General features: G+C 44.0%; 1 protein-coding gene across 7 annotated transcripts in view; it reads right to left on the bottom strand.

Moving 5' to 3' along the window:
• Positions 1–21,374, bottom strand: part of LOC110526840 (histone-lysine N-methyltransferase KMT5B) — a 34,689-nt gene that overhangs the window by 8,904 nt on the left and 4,411 nt on the right. For 3 of the 7 annotated variants that reach the window (XM_036981630.2, XM_036981629.2, XM_036981628.2), the window contains exons 2-7: positions 7,158–7,408; positions 5,634–5,781; positions 2,765–2,930; positions 2,453–2,562; positions 805–971; positions 347–366 (exon numbers count right to left, since the gene is read on the bottom strand). In XM_036981630.2, the coding sequence (XP_036837525.2) occupies positions 347–366; positions 805–971; positions 2,453–2,562; positions 2,765–2,930; positions 5,634–5,781; positions 7,158–7,320 (774 nt within the window). In that variant the 5' untranslated portion in view covers positions 7,321–7,408. Of the gene's footprint in view, positions 1–346; positions 367–804; positions 972–2,452; positions 2,563–2,764; positions 2,931–5,539; positions 5,782–6,404; positions 7,409–21,374 lie in introns of all 7 variants that reach the window. The other 4 variants (XM_090223260.1, XM_090223258.1, XM_090223259.1 and 1 more) reach the window with 2 other exon arrangements.

Genomic DNA, 21,374 nt, shown 5'->3' with positions numbered 1-21,374 from the left:
TCACTCTCACCAAGGGTAGCAGACTATTGTATTGAGCCCTGGGCTTCATCACTCTCACCAAGGGTAGCAGCCTATTGTATTGAGCCCTGGGCTTCGTCACTCTCACCAAGGGTAGCAGCCTATTGTATTGAGCCCTGGGCTTCATCACTCTCACCAAGGGTAGCAGCCTATTGTATTGAGCCCTGGGCTTGGTCACACTCACCAAGGGTAGCAGTCTATTGTATTGAGCCCTGGGCTTTGTCACACTCACCAAGGGTAGCAGCCTATTGTATTGAGCCCTGGGCTTGGTCACACTCACCAAGGGTAGCAGCTTATTGTATTGAGCCCTGGGCTTGGTCACACTCACCTTGCAATTTGGCCGGCAATCTGAAAAAACAAAGCAACACAGAAGATTAGGATCCTAGTTTCCTCACAGAGAGAGACTGCAGCATAACTTCAATTGCTCTTCTGGAACACTTGACAAAGGACCCGCCCCAAACGGCACCCTGGTACTTATTTAGTGCACTACTTTAGACCAGGGTCTGATATTAAACACCTATTATCTGTTTCCGTGTTGGAGACGGACCCAAACATCCCATTGTAACTGTCCAGAATAAATCTGTCCATTGTAACTACCCAGAATACAGCTATCGGTAAACTCTATTTGGGAGTGCTGGCTGTATTTTTTTCATGTAAGTCGGTTTACTTGTTATATTTTGATTAATTTAAAATGTGGTGTAGTAATTTATACCGGTAAGTGAGTGATATTGGTATTGGTATTTCCAATGACAACCTGTACGGTGTTGGCAGTGGAGACTGTCGTACCGTGGTTGATGAAGGCTGCAGGCCCCAGCCACAGCTGAGCACAGTTCTTGCGTGTCGAGTACATGACGCTGAAGTCATTCTCCCCGTGACGCAGCAACATGTTCTCCTCGCTCTCCGACAGCTCGGCGATGCAGCCCACCAAGTACTCAATCTTATCGTTCCTTTTCCTGAAGTACAAGAGAAAGAAAGAGAGAAATAAAGGAAGAGAAAGAAAGAGAAATAAAGGAAGAGAAAGAGAGAAAGGAATGTCGATCCAAATAAGGGACGTGATCAATACGACACAGAAAATCAAGGACTAAAGAGCATAGTGATTTCAGTGGTTTGAGAGAAGATTGGTCCATTTCAATGATGATGATGTCAGAACAGTGGGGAGTGTAGGTCGGTCCATTTCAATGGTGAAGATGTCAGAACAGTGGGGAGTGTAGGTCGGTCCATTTCAATGGTGAAGATGTCAGAACAGTGGGGAGTGTAGGTCGGTCCATTTCAATGGTGAAGATGTCAGAACAGTGGGGAGTGTAGGTCGGTCCATTTCAATGATGAAGATGATGTCAGAACAGTGGGGAGTGTAGGTCGGTCCATTTCAATGATGATGATGTCAGAACAGTGGGGAGTGTAGGTCGGTCCATTTCAATGATGATGATGTCAGAACAGTGGGGAGTGTAGGTCGGTCCATTTCAATGGTGAAGATGTCAGAACAGTGGGGAGTGTAGGTCGGTCCATTTCAATGATGATGATGTCAGAACAGTGGGGAGTGTAGGTCGGTCCATTTCAATGATGAAGATGTCAGAACAGTGGGGAGTGTAGGTCGGTCCATTTCAATGGTGAAGATGTCAGAACAGTGGGGAGTGTAGGTCGGTCCATTTCAATGATGAAGATGATGTCAGAACAGTGGGGAGTGTAGGTCGGTCCATTTCAATGATGATGATGTCAGAACAGTGGGGAGTGTAGGTCGGTCCATTTCAATGATGATGATGTCAGAACAGTGGGGAGTGTAGGTCGGTCCATTTCAATGGTGAAGATGTCAGAACAGTGGGGAGTGTAGGTCGGTCCATTTCAATGATGATGATGTCAGAACAGTGGGGAGTGTAGGTCGGTCCATTTCAATGATGAAGATGATGTCAGAACAGTGGGGAGTGTAGGTCGGTCCATTTCAATGATGATGATGTCAGAACAGTGGGGAGTGTAGGTCGGTCCATTTCAATGATGAAGATGATGTCAGAACAGTGGGGAGTGTAGGTCGGTCCATTTCAATGATGAAGATGATGTCAGAACAGTGGGGAGTGTAGGTCGGTCCATTTCAATGACAATGATGTCAGAACAGTGGGGAGTGTAGGTTGGTCCATTTCAATGACGAAGATGATGTCAGAACAGCAGGACGTGTGTAGGTCGGTCCATTTCAATGATGAAGATGATGTCAGAACAGTGGGGAGTGTTGGTCGGTCCATTTCAATGACGATGTCAGAACAACAGGAAGTGTGACAGTCGGTCCGTTTCAATGACGATGATGTCAGAACAACAGGAAGTGTGACAGTCGGTCCGTTTCAATGACGATGATGTCAGAACAACAGGAAGTGTGACAGTCAGCCCGTTTCAATGACGATGATGTCAGAACAACAGGAAGTGTGAAGAAGAAAGCAGCGTTCCTCACCATTCCTTTGTGGCCACGATCTTGGCTCCGTTCTGCTCAGAGGAGTAGCGGTTACACGGGAGAATCTCAAACCCACTGTCAGCCGCAAACATCCGCAGATACACAAATACCTGGAACAAAATGGAAAACACAAACAAACAAACAAGTTACAAGGAAAATAAGGGACTGGATCTTGTGGATAACCAACCTAATAAAATATATGTTGTTGGATCAGTTGATTGGTGGAGACTCCACTTCATTTATTATTATTTATGGAACCTTTGTGACCTGGCATAGAGTGTAATTTGTGACTCGGTGGTGTTGTAATCTCACGTGTTGTTTGAAGAGCTTCTCCTGGGCTTTAGACTTGTGTAGGAAGTGGTGCCTAGACCAGTCTCCAGAGGTGAGTGCTCTGAAAGCCTTGTCCAGGTTGTCGTGCTTCTTGAACCGCTCGATAATCTCCTTCAGCTCTTCCTGTCTTCCCTTGATTGGTCGAAACCTGTCACGACATCACAGGTGTCGTCGATAACGACAAAACATTCCGGTTTCCAAATACCATTCATACTATCTAGCAACAAGTTCTAGAAGGAAAACTATAAGTGAATAAGAGACATGTCACATACAAAACATTTCCTGATGCATTCTGAAGTCCTCACGGTGAGTAACTGCCAGAGGTGTGGACTCGAGTCACATGACTTGGACTAGAGTCTGACTCGAGTCACAAATATGATGACTTGCAACTCAACTTGGACTTGAGCCTTTTGACTCGACCTGACACCCTCCCCAAGCCCAAATATTAAAAATGATGCTATTAAAAAAAAAAACAATTGTGCAGCGCATCACCTTCTTAATTTAACGGATTACAGTTTGAATCGGACAGCAGCCAATCAAATTGTGCCAGCTGAGAAAAAGTTGTGCGTGGCAGTGCAGAGGAACGTCGGGGGGGGGGGGGGTGAATTCAGATGGAGCCCTTGGAAAGATGATCTCCAAAATGTTTATTTTGTGATATAAAGACGACGCTGTATCAACAACAAAACGGATTGCAACTTACAAAACATGCGGGAAGAAAATGACAGACGGAGACGCAACAATTTTACAACTTTGTTCGCCATTTGAAGATGCACAAAGAACGATAAGTCGTGGCGAATACAGCCGACAGCGATATCATTCATAACGTTGCCAGTAGGCTAATGCAACGTTAAATCAATGAGCCTCCACACAGTCAGTCAGTCAGTCAGTCAGTGTGGGAACGTGATCATTGCACCCAAGATTGAGCTACAACTGGCTAGACAGTTGGTAGCCTAAATCCTACCTGATGTTACTGCTGTTCCTAAAACCATTGACATACGTTAGCCTACTGTAACCACACAGAGAGAGTGTGTGTGCGTGTGTGTTAAGGTTGGGCGATTGTGTGCAAGCCTACATCACCCGATTGAGCCCCATAGCGATCCTCGATTGCTATTGGGGGGGCGCTTTCTTATGGATACCCATGTTTTTCAATGGAAATATAAAGTTTACTTGGATAGTAATAAATATATTTTTAAAAGCATTCCTGATTTCCGAGAATGTAATATACTAACTATTACTGTTAAAAATATGAAATGGTATTACATTTGGTGAAGAGCACATTATGACTTGTTTAGGACTCGAAACTCAAAGTCTAGAACTTGAGACTTGACGGCCTTGACTTGTGCTAAGACTTGAGACTTACTTGTGACTTGTAAAACAATGACTTGGTCCCACCTCTGGTAACTGCAATTGATTCGATTTCTATACTGCTTTTCCAGACAGTAGCACTCTGACAGAGATGAGAGAGGAGGTCCAGACCTGGCTCAGTAATGAGAGAGGAGGAAAGAGGAGGTCTAGACCTGGCTCAGTGATGAGAGAGGAGGAAAGAGGAGGTCTATACCTGGCTCAGTGATGAGAGAGGAGGAAAGAGGAGGTCTAGACCTGGCTCAGTGATGAGAGGAAGAAAGAGGTCTAGACCTGGCTCAGTGATGAGAGAGGAGGAAAGAGGAGGTCCAGACCTGGCTCAGTGATGAGAGAGGAGGAAAGAGGAGGTCTAGACCTGGCTCAGTGATGAGAGCGGAGGAAAGATGAGGTCTAGGTCTGGGTCCATATTCGCAGTGTCCCGAGTGCTGATCTAGGATCAGTTTGGCCTTTTAAATCCTATTGAATAAGACGGGGAACCTGATCCTAGACCAGCACTGCTACTTTGAGATGCTTTGTAAATACAGTTCGGGATATAGACAGGTTGCCTGGCAACCCCACACAAATGATGCAGAGATCTTCTGGGGACTCTTTAAAACGCACATTCTACTTAAAAAACACATGAAAAATGTAATGATGTCGACACCATCTGGAATCTGTGATACGACCCACCGCGCCGCGGGGAGACGAGGCCCACCGCGCCGCGGGGAGAAGAGGCCCACCGCGCCGCGGGGAGAAGAGGCCCACCGCGCCGCGGGGAGAAGAGGCCCACCGCGCCGCGGGGAGAAGAGGCCCACCGCGCCGCGGGGAGAAGAGGCCCACCGCGCCGCGGGGAGAAGAGGCCCACCGCGCCGCGGGGAGAAGAGGCCCACCGCGCCGCGGGGAGAAGAGGCCCACCGCGCCGCGGGGAGACGAGGCCCACCGCGCCGCAGGGAGACGAGGCCCACCGCGCCGCAGGGAGACGAGGCCCACCGCGCCGCAGGGAGACGAGGCCCACCGCGCTGTCGGGAGACGAGGAGGAGCATGCGGTGGCTGGATACTAACCTGTCACTCTGATCTTAAAGGGACAGTGTGAGATTTTGGGAAACTTACCCAGATGAACTCATGGACAACCATGTTTATGTCTCTGCGTGCAGTTTGAGGGAAGTGGAAGGCTGTTTCAGGAGCCGTTGCTAACTAGTGTTAGCACAATGACTAGAACTCCATAGACATCCAGTCATTGAGCTAACGCTAGCTAGCAACCTTCAAACTGCACACAGACATAAAAATGATATCCATGAGTTTAATTGCCAAAATCTCACACTCTTTAAAATCAGTCTAGAGTTTAGCAGGGGAAGCCCAGGTATTGGATGAGGATCAGAGTCAGGTTTAAGGTTAGGGTTAAGGCCCCAGACTGACCTGGTGTTCATCTTGTGTGTCTGGAAGCCCAGGTATTGGATGAGGATGAGGATCAGAGTCAGGTTTAAGGTTAGGGTTAAGGCCCCAGACTGACCTGGTGTTCATCTTGTGTGTCTGGAAGCCCAGGTAAGGGTCGAGGATGAGGCTGGTGGTGAGGTCATCGTGCTCACACAGCTCCTTGGCGGTCATCCCAGAGGACGGGATACAGCGTCGCTCCGCCTCCAGGCTGGCCGCACTGAACCCTGGGAAAAACATGAGAGTAAATGAGTACGGTGAAGTTACCCCCTAAGACCAGCAGTTCCCCAAACTTTCCCATTCCGGGGGAACACACAAATCAATATTTAAAAGCTCGAGGACACCTCGGAACCATTTTAACATGTCTTGGCGGTCATATTATGATTAACTATTTGCAATGTGAAGAGTAATGTAATATTGATTATAATACGATTAATACTCCCAACTGTTATTGATTAAAAAAACAAAAAAAAAAACAAACATTGTGTAAAAGTACATTTAAATCGCGGACCACCTGCAGCACCACTGTGGACGTCGGTCAAATTATTATTATGATTTATAAATGTTTTCTTCCACAAAATGAATAACAAGAGTATAAAATCATAAGCGACGTTACATTACTTTTCACAATGCGAACTGTTAATAATAATAATAATAATAATAATAATAATAATAATAATAATAGTAATAATAATAATAAGCCTTTAATTTGTTATATTCACTGCAAAAATGGACAACATTTGACCGCCAACATCCGGTGAAATTACAGAGGGTTGAAATTCAAACTACAGAATTATAAATATTTAACTTCCATAAAATCACAAGTGTAATACATCAAAATAAAGCTTACCTTCTTGTTAATCCGGCCGCTGTGTAAGATTTCAAAAAGGCTTTACGGCGAAAGCAAACCATGCGATAATCTGAGGACAGCTCCCCGCGTACAAAAGCATGAAAAACATATTTCAACCAGGCAGGTGCGCCACGAAAGTAAGAAATAGCGATATAATAAATGCCTTACCTTTGATGATCTTCTTCTGTTGGCACTCCAAAAGGTCCCAGATACATCACAAATGGTCCTTTTGTTTCGATAATGTCCTTCTTTATATCCATAAAAACTCAGTTTAGCTGGCGCGTTTCAGTCAATAATCCACCCAGTTTCCCTCCATCAAAATGCATACAAAATGAATCCCAAACGTTACTAATAAACTTTTCCAAACAAGTCAAACAACGTTTATAAATCAAACCTTAGGTACCCTAATACGTCAATGAACGATACAAATTAAGACGGAGAATCGTTATCGTCTTTACCGGAGAAAAATACCAAAGAACGCGCTCTCTTCCACGCGCTTGGAAACACTACAGACAAAATGGGAGCCACCTAGAAAAACTACCATTTCTGGCTCATTTTTCCAAAAACCAGGAAAAAGGAAACAAACTGAAGCCAACGGACTGAAAACGGGACAGGATTACCTGAACGTGTCCAATAAGAAACTCTTTGTTTTTTGCTGCAAAATGTTTTCCCGTTGTAAAATGTTTTGATACGGTGTACACTTATGAATATGACCCACATATGATAGAATATATTCCCAGTCCCAGTACTCACGGCGGCTACATCTCCTGCTGCCAGTCCCTGGTCGGAGAGAGCTCCTCTGTGGGTGTAGCTGCTGCTGGGAGCGGGTCTGGCTCTGGCTCACGGGCTGCTGCTCACTGGTGGAGTACCTGCTGCCATTCAACACCATGCTCTTGGATTGGCCCAGCCACTTCATACCCACAAGCCCCCTGGTCCAGTTGCATCGAGTCTCTGAGTTGAGGGAGCACTCAGAGTGGGGAAGACTGGAAGCTAGGGGCCGTCACCTGGGGTGGGAAGAGGAATGGATGAAGGCCCGGTTAGAGACCACACACACACACCATCTCATTACATCATCCAGTCATACTGAAGACATGGTCTCCACCCTGAAGAGATGGGTGTGGGCCCGATCAAAGTGCCTGCATACCCATATTTTCAGTCCGAGCCAGCCCTAGCATTTTGGGGCCCCTACGAGATATTGTTACCCCCCACCTTGCGAGCAAATCACTTTAGCCCTCGCCCCCACCGGACAGCAGAGAAAAAAATGTTTTAGAATTAATTTCCTGCCATTCTACACATTTTGCCATGGGGCGAAGAGAAGATTTAGCTATTTTAATTTTATAACTTCATGCAATTATACTGATTTTGCCAATAGGGAAGAAATTGCAGTTTTACAGCTCATTTCCTGCAAATCTACACATTTTTCCATGGGGTGGAGAGAAATGTTTGCAGTTTTTAATATGATATTTGAGTGAGAGAGAAACTAAAAATCAAAAGTGGTCAGTAATTTAACCATGATTACTACAAGTTTAGATAGCTAGCCGCTAGACTAACTTACGAATATAACATTTTTTTTTTGCTGACAAGGGCTAATTGAGTGACTGTCAGTGAATGATATGAGAGAAACTGCTGATGCACAACCACATTTAGAAATTGCAACTTGTGTATTTGGTGAGGTGACGCTGCAACATGTCCCCTGTGCAACTAGAGGTGATTTGATCTCCTTCACTCCACACAGAAACACATACAAAGCTCTCCCTCACCCACCATTTGGCCACATATGACCATAACGATATCCTTCGGATTCCTGCTTACAGGGAAAAATTCAAAACAGGAAGTACCAGTGACGGAAGTGGTCCGATGAAGCGGTTGCTAAGCTACAGGACAATTCAAAACAGGAAGTACCAGTGACGGAAGTGGTCCAATGAAGCGGTTGCTAAGCTACAGGACTGTTTTGCTAGCACAGACTGGAATATGTTCCGAGAGTCAAACGATAACATTGAAGAGTTTACCACATCAGTCGCCGGCTTCATTAACTCTTGTGTGGTGTTCGGGTCTGTGGGACCAATTTTCAACGTTTACTAAAAAATAAATATATACTATGATTTATTTTTTTCAACCTGAGACTCATTGGCCTTGGCTCATTTTCATTGAGGGCACACTGTGCACCCCCCTATACATTTATATTACATATGTGGTGTTAGGTCAGCTGGACCCAAGGGTAGTAAAAGTGTGCAAAAGTGTGTGTGTTGGTGAAAACAATGAAATATGAAAAAAAAAGGTTTGCTGTGGGCCTTCACTCTGGCTTCCTCCTCCCTGGGCCTGCTGTTTCAACACAGCACCAATAACCTGTCTGTCTTTCTGTCTGTCTTCCTCCTCCCTGGACCTGCTGTTTCAACACAGCACCAAGGACCTGTCTGTCTCCCTGTCTGTCTGTCTTCCTCCTCCCTGGGCCAGCTGTTTCAACACAGCACCAAGAGCCTGTCTGTCTGTCTTCCTCCTCCCTGGGCCTGCTGTTTCAACACAGCACCAAGGACCTGTCTGTCTCCCGCTTTTCTCACACTCTTTACCCTTTGTAGTGTGCGAAACTACACAATGTCTTGCGGGAACCTGCACACTGTTATTACAGTACATTATTTCGATACAGAGTTTTTTTTTACAATGTATTTCCCCACACTTTACCCCAGCCAGGTGCAAATTGGGGGAGGGACACAACAAATAAATAGCTTTGCATGTGTGACTCCTTACCACAATCAATCAGTATGGCAAAAATAATCTCTGCTCAGAAGGCCCTAGAAACAATTTTCGCAGAGAGAGAAGCTAGTGTGAAAGGAGAGTCTTCCACTTTGGAATGAGGATCATGTCTCTGTCAATTCAGAATCTAACAGTGAGTTGTAAGAAGAGGATGAGATTGACCCTCAGCCAGCCCCAGGACCAGCCCCAGGACCAGCCCCAGGACCAGGACCAGCCCCAGGCCGTCAGCAACTAGATCATCATCAGCCTGCAGGAGGAGAAATATGGACGTACAAAAAATTGTGAAATTGAATGGTGTTCTTGCCCAAGGAATGAGCCCCCCCCCCCGCATGACTGCTAACGGGGAGGATGCAACCAGGGTCGACACGGATGGCGGTTACTCATTTCATACAAGTAGTGTAGGACATAAAGTCTTCTTTACAACTGTTTATCCCAGACACCATACAGAAAATCATTCTGGACTGCACTAATTTTGGGGGGAAGGTGTGTTTTTGGAGAGAGATGGAAGGAGATGGACCAAACTCATCAACATGCATACTTCTGGGTTCTTATCCTTGTTGTTGTTTTCAGATCCAAATGGGGAATCCACAGAATCCCTGTGGGATGCAGAAACTGACAGAGAACTTTTCCGTGCAACAATGTCTCTGGAAAACTTCCTGATTATTTCCAGAATGATCCGTTTCGATAACCGAGACACCAGACCAGCTTGTAAGTGAATACGGAGAAGCCAGATGGAGGAGTCCCTGAGAAGAACCAAGGGATGAGGGCTGTCCTGTACGGGACACAGGGACTGGACGTTTAACATGCTTTACCTTGCCACAAAGTAGCCTAGGCAAAATATCAAAGGAGGCAATTATTTTTTAGAAAGACTTCCACATGGCCATTGAAACCAGTAGTCTATTGTTTTATAAAGACATATACCATTGAAACCAGTAGTCTATTGTTTTATAAAGACATATACCATTGAAACCAGTAGTCTATTGGTTTATAAAGACATATACCATTGAAACCAGTAGTCTATTGTTTTATAAAGACATATACCATTGAAACCAGTAGTCTATTGGTTTATAAAGACATATACCATTGAAACCAGTAGTCTATTGTTTTATAAAGACATATACCATTGAAACCAGTAGTCTATTGTTTTATAAAGACATATACCATTGAAACCAGTAGTCTATTGTTTTATAAAGACATATACCATTGAAACCAGTAGTCTATTGTTTTATAAAGACATATACCATTGAAACCAGTAGACTCTTTCTCTCAGGTTCTGTTGGTTTTCAACATTCTCTCATTGTCTGGTAGCCAGATGCCCATTCACCCATACCCTTACTGCACTAATAATGTTAACAAATAATAGTTGATCCAACATTTGAAGCCAAAACGTTCTGATTGTTTTATTTTTATGTAGCCTAGTCCTACTGGTTGTATGAATCTGTGATCTATCATCCCGGAGTCTGGTTGGGCCATTTCTTTCTGGACAAGCTGACCAATAGAATAGAGCAACTTTTCTACAATGGGGGGGATGGTAGATTGACGTAGCTTTCCCTAGGAGTCTTTCTTATAGACACACCACCTAAGTAAATTGAATTAAATTGCCAAAATTACATAGCCTAATTAGCCTACTCCTGTCTGTACAGAACTAAATCAAATCATTCATATAAGCTACTAAAGCATGATTTGGCCAGAGGGTCATTAGCTTCCCCTAGCCGTAATTAATATATTTTTAAATCACATTGCCTACAGTTGGAAGGAAAAGCAGCCCGCTTGGTAAATACCCAAATAGATGATTGAGTTGTGACAGTCAGTGTAAAGTAAAAGACGGCCCAGCCAGACATATCGCAATATTTATCAATTCAATGGCGGGAAAACCTAGTTTGGAAAAGCAAAATGGCTACTGTTTTTTAAAAAGAGAAGAAAATGAAAAGATGGTTTATGGTTTAGTTCTAAACTTAATAGATGGGAACAACAGTAGGCCTACAGCCCATCTCCTAAGCACCAGTGGAGAGCATCGGCCACATCCCCGGGTGAGTGCTCACCGAGCATTATTCACTACTCATCGTTGTTGGGTCGGTGCCAGTTTAGACGTCATATTCTATGTGTGTCTCCCCGTCCTCATAGGGTCATTATATGGAGAACGTCATGTTATCCTGTTAGGGATGATGCGAATTTTCGCAGCTTTTTGTTAAAAATTGCGCAACATTTCAAAGTCCTGCTACTCATGCCAGGAATATAGTATATGCATATGATAAGTATGTGTGGATAGAAAACACTCTGAAGTCTCTAAAACTGGTTAAATCGGGTCTGTGGCTATAACAGAACGTGTTTAGGAGTAAAAATCCCTGGTAAAACTGTTTACCAAAAACCCAAAATAAATATTCATCCGCCATTCAATGAATGTCTAAGGCGACAGAAAATAAATGAGGATGCCCTGTAAACGCCTACAGCTTCCACACGATGTTGCCAGTACTGTCAATTCATGTCTGCTTTATCCTTGGTTAGATCACGAATAGGCCCTTCCTGTCTTGAGGCGCACCACAGGATGTTGTGAAATTGAAAACATGGACGATGATTTCCAGACTTGCTGCTATCGAATACAGATCGCCCCGTGATCAATTTTATAGATTATTAACACCTAAAGTTGGTTTAGAAAAGTAGTTTGAAGTGATTTGTAAAAGTTTATAGGCAACTTTTGTAATTTTAAAAAGTGACTTTGCGTCTTCCAGGATTAGACTGGCCTTCAGCAAATTACATTTTGGGTATACAATGACGGATTTAAATCAGGAAAAAGACCCAATTGTGATGTTTATGGGACATATAGGAGTGCCAACAAAGAAGCTCGTCAAAGGTAATGAATGTTTTATATTTTATTTCTGCGTTTTGGGTAGCAAAATCTGTTGTTTAGGTGACGGTCTGCTATTCTGGGGGGTGCATGCTAATCAGATAATAGCTTCTCATGCTTTCGCCAAAAAGCAAATTTACAAATCTGACTTGGTGGCTAGATTCACAACGAGTGTAGCTTAAATTCAGTACCTTGCATGTGTGTTTTAATGAAAGTTTGAGTTTTATCAAAAACTATAGGTGGCGCTCTAAATTTCCGCCACACTCCTCCATAAGAAGTTTTAATTGATCCGTTTGTCAGTATCTGCGATGTAGGCTACCGTATTAAAAAATATATATAATAATCCTGCAAATGTCTCCAGTCATTAAAGTGTAGTAGAATTGCATCTCCCCCCCCCCACCCCCCCGTGCAAAAAAACGTATCTGATATAGCCTATAGCCCAGGCCTCTATGCTATACTGCTCAACCAAGCATTGTGAACAGTGATTGAGTTATATTATTAGTCTAAATTACAACTATCCAATCATCACATCAGGATTAGTAGGCTATATTACATACAGTGCCTTGCGAAAGTATTCGGCCCCCTTGAACTTTGCGACCTTTTGCCACATTTCAGGCTTCAAACATAAAGATATAAAACTGTATTTTTTTTTTGTGAAGAATCAACAACAAGTGGGACACAATCATGAAGTGGAACGACATTTATTTGGATATTTCAAACTTTTTTAACAAATCAAAAACTGAAAAATTGGGCGTGCAAAATTATTAACATTTACAGAAACTATGCAGCAACACTCATATCTGTAGCCATGAAATGCTTTGAAAAAGGCTGGTCATGGCTCACAACACCATCATCCCAGACACCCTGGACCGACTCAACAGATGACCCAATCTCTATTCCACTCCAAACTGCATCAGCAGTTGGATATATCCAACGTACGCATCAAATTGTACACGTAGATTTGACAGAAATAGTAGCAAAAAAGGTGAAATGTTGAACTTTCATTGCACACATATGCAGTAAACATTTTGGGATTACATAATGAAAAGTTGGACAGCAGAATTACGCAGCATTGACGCGTTAGTCCCCTCCTGTACTTCCTGTTCACCCAGGACTGCGTCGCCAGGTATGACTCCAAAAATACCATCATCAAGTTCTCTGACGACACGACGGTGTTAGGCCTGGTCACCAACGACAATAAGACCACCTGTAGGGGAGGTGGTCAGTGACCTAGCAGTGTGTTGCCAGGACAACAACCTTTCCTTCAACGTGTCAACAAGACAAAAAGGAGCTGATGGTGGACTACAGGAAACGGAGGGCCCGAGCCACACCCCCAATCTACATCGACGGGGCTGTAGTGGAGCGGGTTGAAAGTTCCTCATGGTCCACACACACCAACACGGTCGTTAAGAAGGCACGACAACGCCTCTTCCCTCTCAGGAGGCTGCAAAAAGATGTGTCATGGTTCATCAGATCCTCCAAAAAGTTCTACAGCTGCACCATTGAGAGCATCTTGACTGACTGCGTCACCGCCTGATATGGCAACTGCTTGGCATCCGACCACAAGATGCTACAGGGGGTAGTGTGTACGGCCCAGTACATCCATGGTGTCGAACACAAGGTGCTACAGAGGGTAGTGCGTACGGCCCAGTACATCCATGGTGTCGACCACAAGGTGCTACAGAGGGTAGTGGGTACGGCCCAGTACATCCATGGTGTCGACCTCCCTGCCATCCAGGACCTCTATATCAGTTGGTGTCGGAAGGCCCTAAAAATTGTCAGACTCCTGCCACCCAAGTCATAGACTGTTCTCTCTGCTACCGCACGGCAAGCGGTACCGATGCACCAAACCTGGAATAGGGTGGTATCCATTTCTCCCATATACCTTCATACCATCCTTGGGTTTACGCTATTACCAAATGTTTATATAAACAAGAAGACAGCAGACAGGGTGGGAATCAAGGCTTTAACTCTGCATGCTGGCAAACGAACAAACAGCATTACGTTTCTTCAAAACACGCAACTTCCGATTGCAAATAGAGTAAATATTTAATAAGGAAAACAACTAAGCGAGAGAAAGTTTAGGCCTCCTGGAATGGAAATGATTAGCAGTTGCTGCTTCCAAAAACAGGACAAAACAGTGTAGCCTGCGACACAAGATACAAAATATAACAAAACTATTAAATAAGAAATAACACAAAGAACTACAATCAGACTTTTGTTCAGCAGCATGAATATTGTACCTACTGATCAACAAAAAGATATAAATAAAACTTAGGCCTTCGAAATGACCAGCAGCTTAGATGCCAGGTACAATAGGACAGTCAAAATAGCTAATTGTTAGCATGTTCACCGACCGGTCTTAAAAACAAATAATACCAAATAGTAGTAAACAATAAGAATAGTTCAGCACTGAATTGCACATGTTGAGGTAAATAAAAGCTACTAAATAAGGCTTATATAAGGCTATCAAATTCCTGAAAGAAATTGCACAAGTAGACTAACTAACTACATTCACTGCTGCTGGTTGCAGCTAAAAAACCATCCAAGTTCTTTGCCAGAAAGACCAGCACGTCCACCTTTCAGGAATCGCTCTCTGAAGAGTGACGACATTCCCTGCCCGTGCCAAAAGACTGGCTCTGAAGCTGAGCGTGCGGCACATCTACACAATGACTTGTAGGCAACCTTTTTGCGAGTAAAAGGAAAACTGTGTTCATTTCTCTGCCACCAGAGCAGTGGGTTCTCCTCTCCTTCAATGGCTGGTTCATTTCTCTGCCACCAGAGCAGTGGGTTCTCCTCTCCTTCAATGGCTGGTTCATGCAGGTAAGTTGTCAGTTTCTTCAATGGCGGGAGGCAGCTAGTGCAACAGCTGAGCCCTTCTTCCCAATTAGACTGCCCAACCCCTTCCACCCTTATTCTGACAGGCGCTCGTCCGAGGATGATTACCTCATGCTCAACCTTTTGTTTTCAGTCTCGTCCAGTGTGCTATCATGGTCCCAACGGCAGCGAGGGTCGACGAAGGTGATGTTTTTTGTTTCCTCCACCAAGCCTTCAGATCAGTGCAGTGCCTCCATCTTTGTCCACTAAGATTTCTTCCTTTAACAGGGTGAGCATTGGGATGGAATGAGGAGATGGTGACATATTGCTCCGTGGCTTCAGCGCTTGGTTGATGGACTCCAAAAAACAGCTATGTCTTGCCATGACGGAGGGTAGCGCGTTTGACATCCTCCGCTACAGCCGTCGAATTGCCTCCTCCGCTACAGCCGCCGAATTGCCTCCTCCGTTACCCGTCGAATTGCCTCCTCCGTTACCCGTCGAATTGCCTCCTCCGTTACCCGTCGAATTGCCTCCTCCGCTACCCGTCGAATTGCCTCCTCCGCTACCCGTCGAATTGCCTCCTCCGCTACAGCCGTCGAATTGCCTCCTCCGTTACCCGTCGAATTGCCTCCTCCGTTACCCGTCGAATTGCCTCCTCCGTTACCCGTCGAATTGCCTCCTCCGTTACCCGTCGAATTGCCTCCTCCGTTACCCGTCGAATTGCCTCCTCCGTTACCCGTCGAATTGCCTCCTCCGTTACCCGTCGAATTGCCTCCTCCGTTACCCGTCGAATTGCCTCCTCCGTTACCCGTCGAATTGCCTCCTCCGTTACCCGTCGAATTGCCTCCTCCGTTACCCGTCGAATTGCCTCCTCCGTTACCCGTCGAATTGCCTCCTCCGTTACCCGGTGAATTGCCTCCTCCGTTACCCGGTGAATTGCCTCCTCCGTTACCCGGTGAATTGCCTCCTCCGTTACCCGTCGAATTGCCTCCTCCGTTACCCGGTGAATTGCCTCCGCTACCCGGTGAATTGTCTCCGTTACCCGGTGAATTGCCTCCTTTACCCGGTGAATTGCTGCACACTGCTCTAGTATTCTTTATAATGTTCTGTTTTGACCCCAAACAAGTCACTGTCCTGTGTGGATAAAAATGTGACATTACATTAGAAGAATGTTATAAAAATCACCACAGCTTGTAACAATAGCGTAGCAAAACTGTAATAACCCAACTCTTTTTTTCGTACATTTTTTAAATTGGATTTGTGCATGGCCAAGGCTACTACACATTACAAATGGTAATATATTGTTTTGAAATGTAGTTACTGTGTGAGAAGGAGACATTAATAGTGAGGCAGACAACCAAGGTTCCCTCTGTTATCTGTTACTCATTCTACACAGAGTTTGTTACTTTAAAAGGATTAAATTGTGGCCAAAACAATTCAACCATTTCCAGCCCAGTTCTCTGATTGCAGCTGTAATGTTTACAGTATTGTTTGTTGTTATTGTGGACCGTTTCCCTTCAAAAAGAGCCGTTATTTTAGTGCCTCTACGGAGTGCGTCAGCTAGGTAGCCGGATGTGTGGTGTTCTGGGAGAAAAGCTTTTCTTCGGGCATTTAGAATGCAGTTTTCCTGTCTTCGGTAAGGTGTACTGTTTAAGAGAAATGTACGTTGTCGTGTTAACACTGGACCAAAACGTCTGTGGTCGAGGAAAAAGGATCCGCACCCGACACCAAAACCTGGTCCTCTCATCGGACTCTGTTGTAAAGGTCCAGAATTTCTGTTTTTGATGAATATTTTCTCAGCTTGTACTGGGGGGGGGTCCTAATGTGTGGATCATGTCCTCCAACGCCTTCTTTTCCACCGGGTGGAACCAAAACATTTCTTTTTGCCATGTATCTGGAAACAGCATCCGTGCACTTTGTCCACCAGGTGGTGGTTTTTGTATTGAACGCTGAACAAAAAATATTTTTTTTAAAACGCAACAAGTTGTTGGTTCCATGTTTTATGAGCTGAAATTAAAGATCACAGAAATGTTCCATACGCACAACAAAAAACGAAGCTTATTTCACTCAAATTTTGTACACTAATTCGTTTACATCCCTGTTAAGTGAGCATTTCTTCTTTGCCAAGATAATCGCTTCACACCTGACAGATGTGCCATATCACGAAGATGAAATAGTTAACGAACTAGCGACCTGGACTTTTTGCATTGACCACACCCCTTTGCTCTGCCTTATGACTCATCACATATGCTGCTGGTATTGTTTATTATTCATCCTGTTGCCTAGTTACTTTACCCCTACCTACAGTGCATTCGGAAAGTATTCAGACCCCTTCACTTTAAAAAAAAATGTAATTAAATAAAAACATTTTACAGGTAGCGATGCACCGATTTTACATTTTTGACCGATAGCGATATTCAATATTTTCAGATAACCAATAACCGATATTTTACATTTTAGCGAACTTAAGCATTTTAGGAGTTAAAGTTAAATACTTGAAACGCACACCAAAAAGTTATTTTGTTGGCATTTAAGTATGTCCCCATTACCAGTAAAACATCATCAAAACCTATTTCTTTCACTTACTTCCTGTGCTGTTTCATTGTTCATTTGTTGAGTCGTTTCATTCTCAACCAGGATTTCATCATACATGTCAAGTAGTGAAGTTTCAGCTGTCTGTCTATGTCCTCTTCCGTTTCCATCTTGTCCAGCTGTGTCCAAACATTTCACGTAAACCCTGTTTCTTGTCTGAATCGAAGTAGCGGTCCAACGAGCTCCATGGCGACACAGTCAAACGGCCCAGAGAGAACCCCGCTTGTTCACCGTCTCTAGTAGAGTACTTCTGTACGTTTTAACCCCGCGGCCTGTCGGCAGTTTTGTTGAACAGGCGTTTCAGTGCCGTGACAGAGGGTATCACGTCTGCTGTTTTGTTGAGCAGGTGTTTCAGTGCCGTGACAGAGGGTATCACGTCTGTTGTATTGTTGAGCAGGCGTTTCAGTGCCATGACAGAGGGTATCACGTCTGTTGTATTGTTGAGCAGGCGTTTCAGTGCCATGACAGAGGGTATCACGTCTGTTGTATTGTTGAGCAGGCGTTTCAGTGCCATGACAGAGGGTATCACGTCTGCTGTTTTGTTGACCAGGCGTTTCAGTGCCATGACAGAGGGTATCACGTCTGTTGTATTGTTGAGCAGGCGTTTCAGTGCCGTGACAGAGGGTATCACGTCTGTTGTATTGTTGAGCAGGCGTTTCAGTGCCATGACAGAGGGTATCACGTCTGTTGTATTGTTGAGCAGGCGTTTCAGTGCCATGACAGAGGGTATCACGTCTGTTGTATTGTTGAGCAGGCGTTTCAATGCCATGACAGAGGGTATCACGTCTGTTGTATTGTTGAGCAGGCGTTTCAGTGCCATGACAGAGGGTATCACGCCTGCTGTTTTGTTGAGCAGGCGTTTCAGTGCCATGACAGAGGGTATCACGTCTGTTGTATTGTTGAGCAGGCGTTTCAGTGCCATGACAGAGGGTATCACGTCTGTTGTATTGTTGAGCAGGCGTTTCAGTGCCGTGACAGAGGGTATCACGTCTGCTGTTTTGTTGAGCAGGCGTTTCAGTGCCATGACAGAGGGTATCACGTCTGTTGTATTGTTGAGCAGGCGTTTCAATGCCATGACAGAGGGTATCACGTCTGTTGTATTGTTGAGCAGGCGTTTCAGTGCCGTGACAGAGGGTATCACGTCTGTTGTATTGTTGAGCAGGCGTTTCAGTGCCGTGACAGAGGGTATCACGTCTGTTGTATTGTTGAGCAGGCGGTTCAGTGCCATGACAGAGGGTATCACGTCTGTTGTATTGTTGAGCAGGCGTTTCAGTGCCATGACAGAGGGTATCACGTCTGCTGTTTTGTTGAACAGGCGTTTCAGTGCCATGACAGAGGGTATCACGTCTGTTGTATTGTTGACCAGGCGTTTCAGTGCCATGACAGAGGGTATCACGTCTGCGGCAGACACAGTTGATGAGCTTATTTCTCCAGTCAGTTGTTCGAAAGGAGCTAGCTAGCGTGTTCATGTTTCCAGGTTTCAAACATGTTCTCAAATGCCATTGAAAATGGCAGCAGCAGTATGAGAACCAGCACATTCTTGAGCAACGCAATTACGGCTTTCCTCAGTACGAAATCCTCGTCGACCCACTGACTCAGCATGCTCATGGGGCTGACGTCACTGGTCCAAATGTCAGTGTGAAGCTAATAGCAGTGATGCCCATAACAAGTAGCTCATGGATGTGCGTTTTCAACAATACTGTCTAACTCTGATAGGGCAACATCTGAAAAATAGCGCCTACTTGCTAGTGTGTACCGGTGCTCGACCAGTCGGCGAAAGCCAACATCATCCACGACAGAGAACGGTTGATTGTCTCAAAGGCAATGAATCCCATTATCTTGGCGTTAATGGATTTTCGCCTTTGAGTTCTCGCTGAAATGTTCTTACTCTTTCAAATGACTTGAACTTGTTTAGTTGTTGGAAGTGTGCACTTAGAATAAAACTAAGTAGTCTCTGAACGTCTGGGTGGTGATGCACTTCCAAATGAGTCATTAGGTCTGTGGTATTGCTAGTTTAGAAATGCTGTGTTGCACGTGTAGCGTTGTATTTTTCATGGCGTCATTACGTCACCTACCTACGGTATACGGGTACGTACCTCACCTACCTACGTTATACGGGTACGTACCTCACCTACCTACGTTATACGGGTACGTACCTCACCTACCTACGTTATACGGGTACGTACCTCACCTACCTACGTTATACGGGTACGTACCTCACCTACATACGTTATATAGGTACAATGGGGCAAAAAAGTAACAAAGTATTGAGATAAACTTTTGTTATTGACCAAATACTTATTTTCCGCCATAATTTGCAAATAAATTAATTTAAAAAATCCTACAATGTGATTTTCAGGATTTTTTTCCTCATTTTGTCTGTCATGGTTGAAGTGTATCTATGATGAAAATTACAGGCCTCTCTCATCTTTTTAAGTGTGAGAACTTGCACAATTGGTGGCTGACTAAATACTTTTTTGCCCCACTGTATACTGTTACACTGGCAATACTAAAGTGCCTATAAGAACTAGAGGTCGACCGATTATGATTTTTCAACGCCGATACCGATTATTGGAGGACCAAAAAAACGATACCAATTAAGCTGCTGATTTTTATTTATTTATAATAATGACAATTACAACAATACTGAATTAACTTATTTTAACTTAATATAATACATCAATAAAATCAATTTAGCCTCAAGTAAATAATGAAACATGTTCAATTTGGTTTAACCGGTTGTGACTAGGGGGCAGTATTTTCATTTTTGGAAAAATAAAGTTCCCAAAGTAAACGGGGTATTTTGTCAGGACAAGATGCTAGAATATGCATATAATTGACAGCTTAGGATAGAAAACACTCTAAAGTTTCCAAAACTGTAAAAATATTGTCTGTGAGTATAACAGAACCGATATTGCAGGCGAAAGCCTGAGAAAAATCCAATCCGGAAGTGACTCATGTTTTGAATGCTCTGCGTTCCGATGCGTCCCTATTGAGCAGTGAATGGGCTATCAACCAGATTACTTTTTCTACATATTCCCCAAGGTATCTACAGCATTGTGACGTAGTTTTACGCCTTTATGTTGAAGAATACCCGTAAGCGGCTACATTGCGCAAGTGGTCACTTGATGGCTCTGAGTGATTCTTGCGTAAAATACAGAGGTAGCCATTTTTCCTCTCGCTCCTATTGAAAAACCAATTGTCCCGGTGGATATATTATCGAATAGATATTTGAAAAACACCTTGAGGATTGATTATAAACAACGTTTGCCATGTTTCTGTCGATATTATGGAGCTAATTTGTAATATTTTTCAGTGTTGTCGTGACCGCAATTTCCGGTCGATTTCTCAGCCAAACGTGAAGAACAAGCGGAGCTATTTCGCCTACAAAAATAATATTTTTGGAAAAAAGGAACATTTGCTATCTAACTGGGAGTCTAGTGGGTGAAAACATCCGAAGCTCATCAAAGGTAAACAATTTAATTTGATTGCTTTTCTGATTTTCGTGACCAAGTTACCTGCTGCTAGCTGGACATAATGCTATGCTAGGCTATTGATAAACTTACACAAATGCTTGTCTTGCTTTGGCTCTAAAGCATATTTTGAAAATCTGAGATGACAGGGTGATTAACAAAAGGCTAAGCTGTGTTTGAATATTTCACTTGTGATTTTCATGAATAGGAATATTTTCTAGTAATATTTATGTCCCTTGCGTTATGCTAATTAGTGTCAGATGATGACAACGATCCCGTTCACGGGATGGGAGTTACAACAAGTTAAATAATGCAAAAACAAAGTGTTGGAGAAGAAAGTAAAGTGCAATATGTGCCATGTAAGAAAGCTAACTTTTCAGTTCCTTGCTGAGAACATGAGATCATATGAAAGCTGGTGGTTCCTTTTAATTAACATGAGACTTCAATATTCCCAGGTAAGAAGTTTTAGGTTGTAGTTATTATAGGAATTAT

Source organism: Oncorhynchus mykiss, chromosome 26, assembly GCF_057628025.1.
Source record: "Oncorhynchus mykiss isolate SJ-2025 chromosome 26, ASM5762802v1, whole genome shotgun sequence".
NCBI lineage: Eukaryota > Metazoa > Chordata > Actinopteri > Salmoniformes > Salmonidae > Oncorhynchus > Oncorhynchus mykiss.
Note: the sequence above shows the minus strand (reverse complement) of the source record. Positions and strands in the feature narration are given on the sequence as shown.